Source organism: Pyrgilauda ruficollis, unplaced genomic scaffold (assembly GCF_017590135.1).
Source record: "Pyrgilauda ruficollis isolate IOZ18807 unplaced genomic scaffold, ASM1759013v1 scaffold142, whole genome shotgun sequence".
NCBI classification, from domain to species: domain Eukaryota; kingdom Metazoa; phylum Chordata; class Aves; order Passeriformes; family Passeridae; genus Pyrgilauda; species Pyrgilauda ruficollis.
In genome coordinates, this window is record NW_024512766.1 from 201,651 (window position 1) to 216,772 (window position 15,122).

Sequence of the window (15,122 nt, forward strand, 5' to 3'; positions counted from 1 at the left end):
TATGAAAGCATATTCCAGCAAATTCTAGTATAAAAGAATATTCCAGCAGACTCTGTCCTGACCTATTTTGTAACAGGGAAATTCAAACCACCCAGAGTACTCCACTGCAGCTTGTAAAAAGCAGAGAAACACATCCCTTATTCATTTAACCTTAATGTACTATTTGGATTTATGCATCCGCTGTTAACATATGCTGATTTATGTTAATGAGAGAGCCTCTAATCTGGTGGTAGAAAGCCCCTGGAGGCAGAGACTGTGGCACTCCACTTTGCCTAAAGAACTTTGTTTCTTTTGCTTGTAATTTACATTGAGATAAGGACAACTGTTACTGCCTCCTTCTCTCTGTTACAGCGTGTGCCAGGGGAGGAAGTGGGAGTGCACCAAAAATCTGTGTGATGGCACCTGCACTGCTATTGGTACAGCTCATTACTTGACATTTGATGGATTGAAATACAAGTTTCCAGGAAACTGCCAGTATGTGCTAGCTCAGGTAAGAAGAGCATGTCAAATGCTAAAGCTGCCTGATCATATAAAAACAGTTTTACACCAGGTGAGAAGCCCAGTGTTTGGATAAATCAGTTAACTATTTCTAATTTCTAAGCCAGATGTATAGTAGAGAAAAATAGAACTTATTTATGTCTTCAGAGTTGTCTTGAGAATTTTGAAAAGTGAATTGTGTTCTATAGAAATCAGGCTGTCATGTGTCCAGCTGGCCATTGTGAACCTTATGAGATCACTTCGCTACAGAGCAGAGCTGTCTAAATCTCATCTCCAAAATGGAATTCTGACTATCCATAAATCAATGTTTTCTTCTTTTCCTTTTTATCCTGTAGTGGTAGCTTGCTGTCTGGTTGAGTGAGACAAAGAATCCTCAGTGAACCTTTCCTAAATGCACCCAGAGCACAGGCTCTGCTCATTCCCTTCAGCATGATCCCTGTCTTGTTCCATGCACCACCTGCTTGGAGTCCCCTGACAATATCCATTTTCCTCACAGCAAGGAGGAGAGGGGGATAAAGGCAGAGCACACTAAAACCAACTTTTGATTTGTGGAAGCAGCCAGAATTTAGAGTTAACTAAGATAAAGGCTCATCTACATGCAAATTATCATGTATTTAGAAATGTCTGTGCAAACAAGGATTTATCTGAAAATTTGTTCTAAAACTAGATGGATTCACTGCTGTTTGATGATAATATTCTGCAGTTACAGTGGGATGTGTTTCTTGGGTGGGCTACTATTTTCCCCACAGAGTCCTCATGAGGCACATTCCTTCTTGCAGTTCTCCTTAGGGAGGAATGTGTGATCAACCTGCCACTGCCTAGGTCTTTGAAATATGCTCCCACCTTGATTCCAGCTGGATTATGTTTGAGGAGTGATTGCTCTGCCACTACTGAGAGCTCTGTGTAAAGGTCTTATGTGCAGCAATACCATAGGCTACTACAAAACTACTTAAAATGGAATTCAGATCAGTTTTCTGTAAATGACAGATACAGAGAGCTCCACACAGGGCCTTTTTCTTAAAAGGTGTGTACTGAAAAAAATGAACACAACCAAAAAATGAAATCTAAAAGGCCAGAGAGATATGAGTCATCATGTAAATATAGTAGGAACTGTCCAAGTATCTCAGAAATATTGGACTTAGAAGAAAATCAATACATTAAGCTGTCTGTGTATTCAGATGTACCCTGTGCCCATCATACATTTTTAAATATCACAGATACTGTAACATGGTGGGTTCTCCTTGCCAAAAAATACTCTCCAAATTATGCATGTGTGTGTCACTGGCAGAGTGTGCCTCACTCTTTATGGGATGGAACACATGAATATCAGTGCTAAGCATAAATGAAATGAACATGGGAACAGTTGGCATGCCAATATAGGTCCTATTGACAACGGATTACACAGTCTTGTTAGAGGCTTCTTTTTTCTCTGTGTTTTTCCTTGTGTGTGTTTTTCAAGTACTCTGCATTACTGACTCATTTATTTTCTTATCTGATAGGATTTCTGCAAGGGTGACTCTGGAACATTTCAGATACTCATTTCAAATGAAGGTTGTGGCTTCACTGGAGAGAAGTGCACCAAAAGGGTTATCATTCTGTATGAAGGAGGGGAAATAGAGCTGTTCAATGGAAACGTATGTACTCTTTCTTTTCTCTTTCCTTCCTGCTTTTTTTTTGGAAAATAATTTCAGATTGTTCAGTAAGCTGAGGCATTAATGACCTCGCACTCAGGGGTTTTTGATCATAAAACAATCAGGTTAGCAGGATTAAATTTATCCATTTTGCTTCCAGAGGTATAATGCTTTTTTGGTATTTTTGCTATTTGGTATTTCTGCTGTTTTGGTATTTCTGCTATTTCTTTATGCCAATCAGTTTATCTCAGATAATCATGGAATGGTTTGGGTTGGAAGGGACCTGAAAGATTACCCAGTTCTACTCCCCTTCCATGGGCAGGGCACCTTCCACTATCCCAGGTTGCTCAGATCCCCATCCAGCCTGGCCTGGAACACTTCCAGGGATTGGGCAACCTGTGCCAGGGCCTCAGTACCCTCCCAGGGAAGAATTTCTTCCTAATATTCAATCTAACCCTGCTCTCTGTTAGTGTGAGGCCATTCCCCTTGTCCCACTCCAGACCCTTGTAAAGAGTCTCTCTCTAGCTCTTTTGTAGCCCTTTTAGCTATTAGAAGACTGCAATAAAGTCTCCCTGGAACCTTCCCTTCTTCAGGTTGAACGATTCCCACTTTTTCAGTCTGTTTTCACAACAGAGGTGCTCCAGCCCTCTGATCAACTTGGTGGCCTCCTCTGGACTCATCCAAACAGCTCCACATCCTTCATATATTGGGTGCTCCAGACCCTTTCTAAATATGGTTTGTCAAAGCCTGTTCCCAGCAACTTGAAGTGCAAGGAAGGGCTAAGAGAGACTGACCTGTGGCTAGTAAAACATCAGAGCTAATTTAGCAATCTGAAGGACTGAGCACACGCACATACACATGAAAAAGAGTCACTGCTCCAACAAGTTGATACTGGAATGTCAGCTGTCCTTTGTCCTGTTAAATTGCTCCTGACTATATTATTCTTTTCCCTCCCTTTTTCTACCAACAAACATGGAAGAATTGACCAAGAATCGCTTCCACCTCCCATGTCCCTTCCCAGCAGGAAATGAGCTTTCCAGAGGGCAGAGTTCAGCACTGTAACAATTCTCATTGTCTGTGAGCTTAGCCATGGCAGGGGTGCAGTGGATTATTGTTTCAGTCACTGCCTTTTCAGAAGTCCTGTGCTCTGAGCTGGTGTCTGGACCAGATATTTGCAAGAATCTTCCCAGTGTAACCACTCTACATTTGCCTGGTTTTGGGTTAACAGACAAAGCTGTACCAGGTTTGGAATTGCCTGCAAATTGCCACTGAGCCTTGGCAGGAACAGAAAAAACATGACCTTTATTAAAGGTGTCTGTGCATAGTATCCATACAGGCTTTTGGGTGCTGCAGGAATGAATGCAAGACATTGGTTTTCCAGTTTTTCGTTTCTACTGCTAAAGAATCCCTGAATTGACTGAAGGTAAATAGCAGTGCAGGGATCATTCCATCTAGCTGGGCTTTGTCTGAAAGCTTCTTTAGATGACAGATTTTCAGAAAAGCTATGATTCCATTTGGATATGTAAGAAAGGGCCAGAAGATAACAGCAGGTGATTTAGGCTTGCAGCAGCTCCAGCATCAGAGGATGTTTGGTTCCTGAGGGAGCCTGTCCTTGTAAGACCTAGGTCTGTATTACAGCACTGTCCACATGACCCTGAGTGAATTTTCAGTTGTCTTTTTGGAGAGTTTGAGGCTCGGTGTAATAATATCTAGAGCAGGTTTGCTGAGAAATAACAACAACTAAAAGAGACATTAAGGAAAACCAATGGATGTGGAGACTCCTAGGCAAATTCTTATTCAGTAATGACTTTCTACACTCATTTTCCACAAGAATCCTTAGAAGCAAGCAGAAGAATCAGGTATTTTTTGGCCATTAAAATGTTTCCAATTAACATTGTTTTAAGATGTTTTGAGAGCAGCTTCTACTGTGGCTGGTAAATGAGGGTTTAATTGACATGTTACAGTTCTGGCTGACATTAAAAAAAAAATGAAATAATTTTTGATTTTCTGAAACAAATCTGCAAGTTTGCAAGGTCAAAAGTTTATGACTTCATGTTTGGGCAAAAAGCCTCCATAAACATAAAAATTCTGTAATTTAGATCAACCTCCCATCTTAACTTTGTCCTCTTCTGTGTTTTGGAACCCTCTGAATTTGGAAAGACAAAGACTGCTGAAGAATTTTAAGTGGTCAAGTGACTATACTGTGTAGTAATATGTTGGGCATAGGAGAAAGTTAAAAAGCTTTTGGTACCTAAAATATCTTTTAATATCTTCCCTAAAGACATTGAAGACCTTCTTTAGGAAATTCATGGAAGATGTAAACTGTCTTCTCTGGGATAAATGTTTCTGATGATAGCTCAGAGATTAAAAGAATTTAATTACTCTGCTGAGCTTTTACTGAATTGAGCAAGAAAGAATAGTGGGATAAGGAAATATTTTGCTCTCAAAGTAAGGGACTGGGTAAATAGTTTCTGGGCTCTTCTTTCTCCCTTACATTAATTGCTATTTGTACTGATTAAAAGTTTTCATCTGCCTCTTCCAGAACTAAGCAGCTAATGCATTAATATGGTGCTTAAAGTGACAGCCATGCTAGACTTTTCAAATGTGTTTAATATTCCTATTAGAGTTCCCATTGAAAGGGAATTGTGGTGTGAAAGAGAGTATTTTAATCTCTTAAATTCTTAGTAGCTGGAGGCAGTGAATTTGCAGACAGATGGAAAAAGAAAGAGGCACAAGGGGAAGGGAAAGTGATGGAAAAAATGAATGGACACCAAAAGGAATCTCTGGATTTTTCCTGTAGGTGTAGTTAGTTGGGAAGAAGGTCCTTCCTGACTCCAGAATAAGACTGGTCTTTCAGAGGCCACTGATATATGTGATTCTCTCTTATTACATCAGAAGGACAGAATTGTTAAGTTTCCTAAAAAGCTGGAATAAAAAAAGCCCGAACCCACATGTAATTATTTGGTGAACCAGTGACCAATACTAAACTGGTGATTGAGTATACCCTGTCTTTATCAGCCCTGCTTCATATATTGGCATCATGTATTATACCCTGGGACCACATTCAAAAACTTTGGAAATGGGATGAGATTGAAATACTGTACCTGTATCCCAAATTTCTGGTTTTCTCTGGAGCATCTGGATGGTGTATGGAAACTCTCTGGAGAACAGCATGATTGGAAGCACTTGTTAACATGTCCCACTGGGAAAATCACCTACCTTAAATAATAATTAGAGACACTGATGATAGCACAATGTGGTTCTCTCATTCAGGTAAACATCAGGGTACCTCCTAAGGGTGAAAATGATAATTTAGATGTCATCAAGTCTGGCCGTTATTACATCATTTTACTGGGCAAAAGCATCAGTGTGACCTGGGACCTGGCCATGGGAGTCTCCATTATCTTAAAAGGCAATTTCAAAGTAAGTGGTTTTTGCTTCACCTCTTATTCTCGCTAAAGAATGCACTTAATCTGTTCCTGGGGAATGGCTTTATTTTTTATTTTATTTTAATGTAGATTATCATGATATGTTAGGCACTTTTTCAGAAATTGAGGTGTTGTTTGGTAGTACTGTAGGACTGCCTTATTTTCCTGGTTGTTCAACTATAAGGGCCAAATCCTGGATCATTGGAAAAGAGTTATGACAGAAAGGATCAGTGCTGTGGGGCCTCAGAATAACCATGAGTGATTTCTTCTTCATTCAAGAAGAGCAGCATAAGAGTCAGATTTATTGGTGATGGTGATAGGACAGCAATCTCCAAAAATAAAATGCAATTGTAGGGACACACTCCAAAGAGAGCCACTGCTGATTAAAGCAGTCCTTCTTTCTGGGAGTCCTTGGGGACAGCATGGTCCTGCTTTCAACAAAGCAGAGTGGGAATGGGAGCTACACATTTTCTGAGAGAGACTGTGTCTGTCTGAGTGGCCTTGGCAAGGCCATGGGTAATTCAATTTTTGAACCTCATGGCATTAAAACACAGGCTAAGAAGACTTCTTAACAAAACCCTAAGCTGGTCTACAGTTGTAAGATTAATGCTTTCTGTTTCTTTCCCTGCAAGGATCAAGTGTGTGGTCTATGTGGAAATTTTGATGGAATCCAAAACAATGATTTGACCAGCAGCAGTGAACACCTTGAAGTAGATCCAGTTGACTTTGGGAATTCCTGGAAAGTTAATTCCCGCTGTGCTGATGTTGCAAAGGTAATTGTGAATGAAGCGTGAAAACTAATTAGTGTGGGTTACACTATCCATGAAGAGTGGATAAAGAGCTTTGGAAGGATTAAAATAATTAGAAATTAACTCCTTCCTCCATGTTTTTTTTGCCAAATACTATTATTTCTTTAAATCTGGTAAAAGGCCAATTAACTTATGTTAATCTTCTGGGCTGCCTGGCTTCAGAGGAATGTTAAAACAGCCAATTTGTATAGTAGAGACTGTTCCTAGAGTTATCCAGCCCATATGCTTGAAATCCAGCTGTCACTGGAAATCTCATTTTAGAGTTTAATCTTAAAAAAATAGCTGTAATTTTCAGTCAGAGGGAGTTCAAATAAAAATTTTGTTTCTCCCTATTCAAATTTCTATATCCCAAATCTTAGTCTGTCTGTTACAAACAATGGAATGCACAGGTTAATTTCTTTCTATATGAGACCACGGGGTCAAACTGAGAAGGAGCAACTTCTCATTTCAGTGTTGTAGGCACAGGACAGGACCTGCAGGGTGTTGCTGTGTTAAATTCTATGTCAATACTAGTGCTCCTTGTTCTTAGACAAATTAAATGGGATGAGGGAAGATTACTGAGCTATTTTTATTCAGCAGCAGCTTTGGGTTTTGTCTGCTGAAATCTGATGATATTTTTAAGTCTCGTGGACCTTCTGACGAGTTGTGGATGATCATTTGTCAGATTGGGCGTTTGGTATAGTGGGTCTTCCTGTCATCTAAATCTGAGTTAAAACTTCAGGGTACAAGTATGAGCAGGAGAAAATCAAGGAGGTGATCTGCTCTGCTGCAGCAAAATCTGTGTGTGTTGTGCAACAGGTTGAAACTTTACTCAGAGAAACAATTTCCTTTGCTAGTGAGTCTCTCACTTCAATTTGAAGAGTCCCAAGGTCCTGAAGACAAGGCTAAAACAATCTCTGCTTGTCTCTTACAATATTAAGCCCAACTTGGAACAGACCTTGATGTCTCCACTGTGTGCTGGAAACATAGTGAAGCAGATGATGGTAGAATCATCATGCAGCATTTTGTCTGGAAGTGTCTTTGAAGAATGCACAAAATTGGTGAGTATTGGGTCACATGCTTCACATTCTTCAATCCTGCATGATCTGTGCTGGCATTGATTACAGCTGAGGGAAAAAGTGTGGTTGTGCTGACAGCACATAGGACTTGGTGAAGGTTGGCTGGTGTTCTCATCTGTCACCTTGTCCTATAGTGGAGGCTTTATGGGAAAATGCACCTTTATGGGAAAACACACCTATTAAGCTATGAAGTAACTTTTTTCCCAAGGGAAATTTTACTATATGGTCCAGGAACTGTGCATGAAGTGAAGCCTAAGGGTTGAGATTTGAGGCAAGGGGGAGTTGAGCCAATTCATTGCCTTTCAGGCTGTTATACCTAAGCTGCTGCATGAGAGGGATGGGGACAAGGCTTAAAAATATCAAGTGATTGCAAACTGCAGTCCTTACTGACATCAGCAGAAAGATTTGCACTAATTTATGTGGCACCTTGACCCTTGGCAAGTGGAGCAGCCAAACCATCTGAAGGTTAACAATGTGTCCAGGAAGGAGATGAAGGACTCGGAATGTCCTTTGCCCTTCTCTCCTGTAGGTGAATCCAGAGCCCTACATAGACATTTGCCTGTATGACACCTGTGCTTGTGAGTCTGTTGGGGACTGCGCGTGTTTCTGTGACACCATCGCGGCCTACGCGCACGCCTGCGCACAGAAAGGGGTGGCTGTTCACTGGAGGTCACTGACTCTGTGCCGTAAGTACAGAAAACACGAGGCAGAACTGGGTGCAAACGTGCAAGGTTTTGGCTCAGACTGGTCAGATTTAGCTCTGTTCCCATTGATATCCAGAGAATTTCACATTAATGGGGCTGGGCTAACAACTCTCTCTGACACTCCCATCCTCTGTTCTATTTCTGTACCTGGCAAACCTGTTCCATCAATTAGGGGATGTAGTAGCCTGTGGTACAAAATCTAGAGGAAGAAATAGTTTCAGTAATATATGTGTACATCTGCATCAATTAAAGTTTACAGTTTGGGGTTGTGTTGCACTTGCTATTATCAAACCTAAGAATTTCTGGTCTAAAGCAGCTATTCCATTGTGTGAAAAAAGATGTAAGTGTGAAAAGGTAGTCTGCCCTTATTGTAGTCAAACAATAATGTAGTAAAATGATCTTTTATTTTAAAGTGGAAATATTTATTTTTCTAGATATATGTAGTCCACTTTTTACAATGTTTGGTGCCATAGTTCTGAGAGGCATGGTGGATATACACTCTGGTTTGACTTTTTTTTTTTTTTTGCCTCTGATTCTGTCCCTGCATAGCACAAAGCTGTGAGGACCTGAATAAACAGGAGTTAGATTATCAGTGTGAATGGAGATATAACAGCTGTGGACCTGCTTGTCCTGTCACATGCCAACACCCCCAGGCTTTGGAGTGTCCTCTGCAGTGTGTGGAAGGATGCCACGTGCACTGTCCTGCAGGTAAGTCCATATTTTGATTTATTTAAACAGTTTTTCTTCTTCTTAACAGGTTTACTGATGTGTTTTCACCACAATCCTTACTGCCTGAGGAGGGAGATGGTTGGGCATCTCAGTTTGGGTTTGTGAAATGGGCAGAGTGTATGGAGGGCATGAAGTGGTGCCCAGAAGGGGAGTGTAAACTCCTGCCAGCAAGGATGAGAGAGGATGGGATCAGCTTGATGAAACTGGAGGATTAGGGGCTGTGTGGGAACAGAAATTGTTGACTCTGTGATTAAAGTAGAGTATGAATTTGTGCTGGAAATTGATAAAATGCTCTGCTCCAGAGCAGCTACAGCAGTAAAACTCATTGCCTTCACCTGCTTATTACCTCCAAGATGCTCCCGAGAGTGCCCAGCTGGCATCCTCCTATGAGCATGAGCTTCCAGCTTAACTATTCCAACAACTACCTTGTAGAAAAGGAAAAGGAAAAATAAAAATGGGAAATATGGGACAGGGAGAAGAAAATGAAGAAGGGAAGCAATAATGTATTTTCAGATCTTGAGTAGCTATTCTGTGCCCTGGTATTTCTGATCAGAACAAGGCAGAGGATAGGAGGAGAAATAAATAATATACATGTAAAATGGAAAATGCCATTTTCCCCTGATGTTACCAATACCCTGACATCTTCCATGTGGCCACAACACCAAGCAGAGTATTCAGGAGGTTTGAGCCCACCTCAGAAGCACTGTTTTGTTTTTAATCCCATTATTAGTTTTACAGTTCGTGACAACTGGCATATTTACATTGCTCTGCTGTTTTGAAACAGGGAAAATCCTTGATGAGCTGTCCCTGGATTGTGTCAGTCCAGAAGACTGTCCCGTGTGTACAGTTGGAGGTGACAGGATCCCACATGGAAGGAGAGTAGTTTTGAACAGAGATGATCCACAGCACTGTCAATCTTGGTATGATGGGGTTGTGCAGGGAACCAGCATCCTTGTTGTGTAGGATGAAGGGTCAGGGATGAAGTACATCCTCATGAATAAGTATATGGACATAACTTTAAATATATCACTCAAAAAGAAACTTGGAAAGCATCTTTTATGTCAATACCCCTTCACAGAGAACCCAGGGCTGAAGTTTTTCAATGACAGCAGTAGGGATTATAGGATGGCAACTGAATTGAAGCAAGTGAAATCTAGAAATTCCTTTCAAGAAAAGGCCTTTTCCTATGTGTTGGTGTCCCTACTGGCTTCAGATGTTCAACTTCTTTTTGTGCAATGTGCAATTCAACATCAATAAAGCTGTCAGACTCCTTCCTTCTGCCAGCACTAAAAAATTCCTGTGTGAGGTGTAAGGTCTGAATGTGCACTCAGTCTAGAACTTGCTGAGATTATTAGCAGTTGGAATTGTGTCCCATTACTGGAAAACCAATTTCCATGAGATATTAAAGTGACACCCGTGGTCTGATCCTGCATACAGGCGTTTCCAAATAGGATGAAATGAATGGCAGGGAATGTGGTGCTGTGCACTGTGCAGGATGAGGGCCTTCAGCTGCAATGCAGCAGAGACTGTTTGCATTTTGTTGAATGCCCTGTGTCATGTTATGAAAATTTGTAATTCTCTGGACGTCTGGACCATGGATGGATATTTTCACCAGTGACTTATAATGCTGTGAATAAAAGAGAGTTTTCCAACTTGTAAATTGATCAGATTTAATGGAAACTGAGTTTTAAAACTGCAGCAGCTGTTATCACAGACAAACACCATAGCTCCAAGTGCTCTGAACCTCACAGAAGCACAGAATAGGTAAAAACTTAGAATTCCTGGTCTCTAGCCACTGTTGGTGTGCAACTGAGCTATAAACCCAGGGCATGAGACCGTTAGGCTCATCAATTAAATACATTTAAACAATATATGTGAAGAGCCCTGAATTCCATCAACAGGTAAAAAAAGAGTCTTCTTAAATGAGTCTCTCTTCTCTAATTTTTGTAATTCTTAATAATAATTTATCTTAAATGTTGATACACTGGCTGCTACTCAGAAGAGATTTCAGAACATTAGGAAAACTTATCTCACTAGGGAAACATCCTTTTACATAGCTGTCACCTAATTTAGATGCCTACACCATCTGTACAAACAATAGAAAATATTGCACAAAAATGAATTTCATAGCAAACATCCAAAGGAAATTGGAAACTAGAAGAGCCTTGTTCATACTAGGATTAGAATAATAAATCTTCTGTTGCTGTATGTTAATGCCAAAAGTAGCTGTGCATCCTGAAATTAGGAAGACACTAAAATGAGCTTGAAAAGAATGTAACACTTCTATTAAGAGAACTTAAATGAAGGTGCCACATGTAAAGTGAAGCATTTTCCTGGAAAATGCACCTTCTTCCAGTCTTGACTCATGTAGTTTGTACATCCTGGGTTTTCTCTGGCAGTGCAAACAAGCGTTTTTTGGTGGTTGCTCTTTTGTGACTTTTTTTCCTACTCTGCTCCTTGGACTGTCCAGTAAGACAAGAAGAATATATGTACTGGTTCTGTTCCACCCTGTGCCTGAGTGCAGGCACATTCTTTTCTCTGAAAAGCGAAGGTGGTCAGAGGGCTGGAACACCTCCTGTGAAGAAAGGCAGAGAGAGAGATGGGATTGTTCAGGATGTAGAAGAGAAGGGTCTGGGGAGATCTTATTGTGACCTTTCAGTGCTTCAGCCTGTGAGGAAGATGGGTACAAAATTTTTAGCAGGACCAGTTGGGACAGAACAAGGGATGATTGTTTTAAGCTGAAGGATGTTCAATTTATGAGACATAAGGAAGAAGTTACCAAAGGGGTTGGTGAAACACTGGCACAGGATGCCCAGAGAGGTGGTGGATGTCCCATCCCTGGAAATATTTAAGATCAGGCTGGACGTGGCTCTAAGCAACATGATCTATTTGAAGATGTCCCTGCTCATTGCAGGAGAGTTGGACAGGATACACTTTAAAGATTTCTTCCTGCCCAAACCCCTCTGTGATTTTAGGAAGTAAAGAGAAACATGCAGCCAGGAATTAGAAGGGGAGAAGTGTTAAAGCCTTGCTAAAGATCGATGAATTTTAAATGAGTTCATAAAAGGTGGAGGGTGACAGAGGTAAAAAAGCTCATGGTGGTGCAGAAGGATGAATAGTGGAAAAGGCAGAAATAAGGGAAGGAAAGAAAACTGGGAGCTGAGGTGGAAAAGGGAAAATGTATTACTGGAGGTGAGTAGAAATGGTGAGGGAAGACATAGGACTAAAAAGAGGTAACATCTATGGTTGAAATAAAGAATTTAATATGAGAAACTGGACTGAAGAAGAAATCATGGTAAATAATAGGAAGGTAAGAGAGATATAAGAAACAGCAGAGGATGAACATGTGCCAAAGCTATATCTAAACAAAAATGAAGTCAGGAAAAAAAAAACCACCTGGAATGTAAAGCACTCTAGAGGTAGAAAAAATATTGTTAATTTCAGTAAGGTTAAAATCTGTGTAAACCTGGCCCCTGCACAGAGTTTGCTGAGTCATATCAGAGGTAAAACATCTCTCCTACTCCAGGATTTTACTTAGTCTTCGCTGCCTGCAGTTTGCCTCATGTTTTGGTTCCGTGGGAAGCAGACCAGATCAGCCAGTTCAATCCACCGGTGGCCTGTAGGTTGCTGTACTGATGACACTCAGTGGTTCTTAAACAGTTTCCAGACACAGATTTTACCCCTTCTGCCAAAGACTGTTCTAAGGAGTTTCTTCTGACAAACACACTATAGTTGGTCATGTTTCCTGGAGCTAAACAAAATCCATGAACACAGGGGATTTAGGTGTACAATACTATGTGGGAAGGTGTGGGGAATTGGGGTGGGGGGAAAAAAATTATTCACATCGTGTTTTGGTTTCATTGTGGTTTTGAGATGTTTGGTTTTGTATTGGTGTTCTTTCATAATGTATGGATGACTTGTTGTTGTAAGCATTGCTTTTTACAATTGATTGATGTTTTTCTGATTTGATGATTTTTGTAGTCTATGTGAAGGGAAGAACTTAACCTGTGTGGACTGCAAGCCCATGGAGGACACCCTAACTCTGACAACACCTGTTCCAGAGGAGGACATTGAGCTACCAGCCAGTGCATACTCATGCAGCAAGATGATGGACTTGGCCTTCCTGATCGACGGCTCCAATAAACTCTCAGAGGAGGACTTTGAACAGCTGAAGACTTTCATAATTGGCGTGATGAAAAAACTCCACATCTCCCAGAAAAAAATCCGAGTGTCAATTCTGGTGTATAGGGCTGGTCCCACCATCTATCTTAACCTTAAAGACATCAAAACAAATTCCCAGATGAGAAGAATTGTCCAGAATATAAAATACACAGGTGATAAAGAAGCATCTACCTATGAAGTCTTTAAATACACTGCGTTGCATGTGTTTGGAAAAGCAGAGAGGACCAATGCTGCCAAAATTGCAGTGATATTTATAGCAAGCAGGTCTCAAAAAAAAATCCGTGACATGCTTGGGTTTTTGAAGACTAGAGACATCACAGTAATACCTGTGGGGATTGGGCCACATATCAATGTGGAGCAAGTAAAATTCATGGCAAAGATGTTTCCAGGTAGCAGAGCCTTCCTAGTGAGCAATGTGTTGGAGCTAATGGATCATAGAGATTTCCTCATTGATCACCTGTGTGATCTTGGACCAAAAGAAAGTCTTCTGTTACCAGCTACATCTGCTCCAAACATGTCCAGTGTCATATTTCGCCCTTTGGGACTCACAGCCCCACCACCTCTTTCAGAAAAGTCCCATCCTAACAGACTGGATATTGCTTTTATTGTAGAAGGGTCTGACAATGTTGGGGAGGAAAACTTCAATAAAGTCAAGAAATTCATTGAGAAGGTGGTCACAGGAATGAACGTGGGACAGGAAAATATTCACGTTACAGTCATGCAGTATTCAGAGACTGTCAGTCTGGAATATTCCTTTAGGGAAATACAGTCAAAGGAAAATATTATCGAGAAAGTGAGGAGTATACCCTACCAGGGAGGGAGGGCTACCAACACTGGCAATGCCCTTGATTATATTTCCAAACATACATTTACATCAGTGAATGGGGGCAGGCAAGATGTTCCTCACTTGGTATATATGGTGTCGTCCAGTCCTTCCACTGATGTTATCACACGACCTCCCAGGAGCATAAACGTTATTCCCATAGGCATAACCCCCGGTGCCAATATCCAAGAGCTCAGAAAGATCAGTCAGCCTAATGACCCAATTATCTTGAATAGTTACAACAATCTTATTGAAGAGGCACCTGAATTAGTGCTGCAGTCATGCTGCACTCATGGGATGAGATTTTGGACTGAAATCAGAGGTAAGATTGGATGAATTTTCTGTGTGATTTCTTCTTTCTTCTGTCGGGTCTCCTTTGTTTACCCTGTGCATCACTGAAATTTGAAGGATTGCTTTATCTGGTTTGGTGCCTTGCTGTTGTGTTCTGTGTTTTTTGTTTATTTTTGTTTTGTTGTTGGTTTGGGTTGGGTTTTTTTTGTTGTTGTTGTCATCTGCTGTTTGTTTTTTTTAATTTTAGTCTTCTGAGAGTAAAACAGAATCAGTAAAAAAGCAGGAATTGAAATATCCATGTATCCCACTGGATACGAATCTCAAGGCTTTCATTAAAGGGGCATCACTAATTGTTTCAAATGGTCATTGTCCTGCTCTGTTTTCCCAAAAATGCAACTGGACCTACCCTTTCTGCTCCTACCACATTAGCAGATACTACTTTTGGTTATTATATATAATAACTTTTTTTCCTCCCCCTCTCACCCTCAGAATTGTGCAACAAACCCATGGACATCATGTTTCTGCTGGATGGAAGTTTGAATACTGGAGCATCAGAGTTTGAGGAAATGAAAAGCTTTGTGCGGGCATTTATTGAAAGTGTTGTGGTTGGTATGTATCTGCCTTTCAGCTCAAACACAGAAATATGTTTTGTAAAACAAAAGAATTTGCTTGTAGGGGACAACCCAGCTTCTCAGTGGAGGTTTTTCAGTTCTTAATTTTAAATTACTCATTCAAATCCCAGAAAGCACTGACTGCTCAATATTTATTTCCTGACCCATGTGGGATGGCTGACGCTTTCTGGGAGCACTAAGCTCACTGTGCTTGCAGAGTGTGTACTGATAGGGGGGTACACCTCTGGTCAGGCCATTTCTTGTATTTCATTATCAGTGCAACCTCCCTGGCAGGATGCATTGTATCCTGTGCATACACGAAGAGATCATGTAGCACAGAGAGCAGTTTAAGACATTG

The 15,122-nt window shown here is 40.8% G+C and overlaps 1 protein-coding gene across 1 annotated transcript in view; it reads left to right on the top strand.

Moving 5' to 3' along the window:
- Positions 1 to 15,122, top strand: part of VWF (von Willebrand factor) — a 119,407-nt gene that overhangs the window by 53,365 nt on the left and 50,920 nt on the right. Inside the window, exons 20-29 of the mRNA XM_041460362.1 lie at positions 352 to 490; positions 1,998 to 2,132; positions 5,403 to 5,552; positions 6,190 to 6,330; positions 7,287 to 7,406; positions 7,954 to 8,110; positions 8,678 to 8,836; positions 9,642 to 9,777; positions 12,839 to 14,184; positions 14,643 to 14,762. Of these exons, the coding sequence (XP_041316296.1) occupies positions 352 to 490; positions 1,998 to 2,132; positions 5,403 to 5,552; positions 6,190 to 6,330; positions 7,287 to 7,406; positions 7,954 to 8,110; positions 8,678 to 8,836; positions 9,642 to 9,777; positions 12,839 to 14,184; positions 14,643 to 14,762 (2,603 nt within the window). The remainder of the gene's footprint in view (positions 1 to 351; positions 491 to 1,997; positions 2,133 to 5,402; positions 5,553 to 6,189; positions 6,331 to 7,286; positions 7,407 to 7,953; positions 8,111 to 8,677; positions 8,837 to 9,641; positions 9,778 to 12,838; positions 14,185 to 14,642; positions 14,763 to 15,122) is intronic.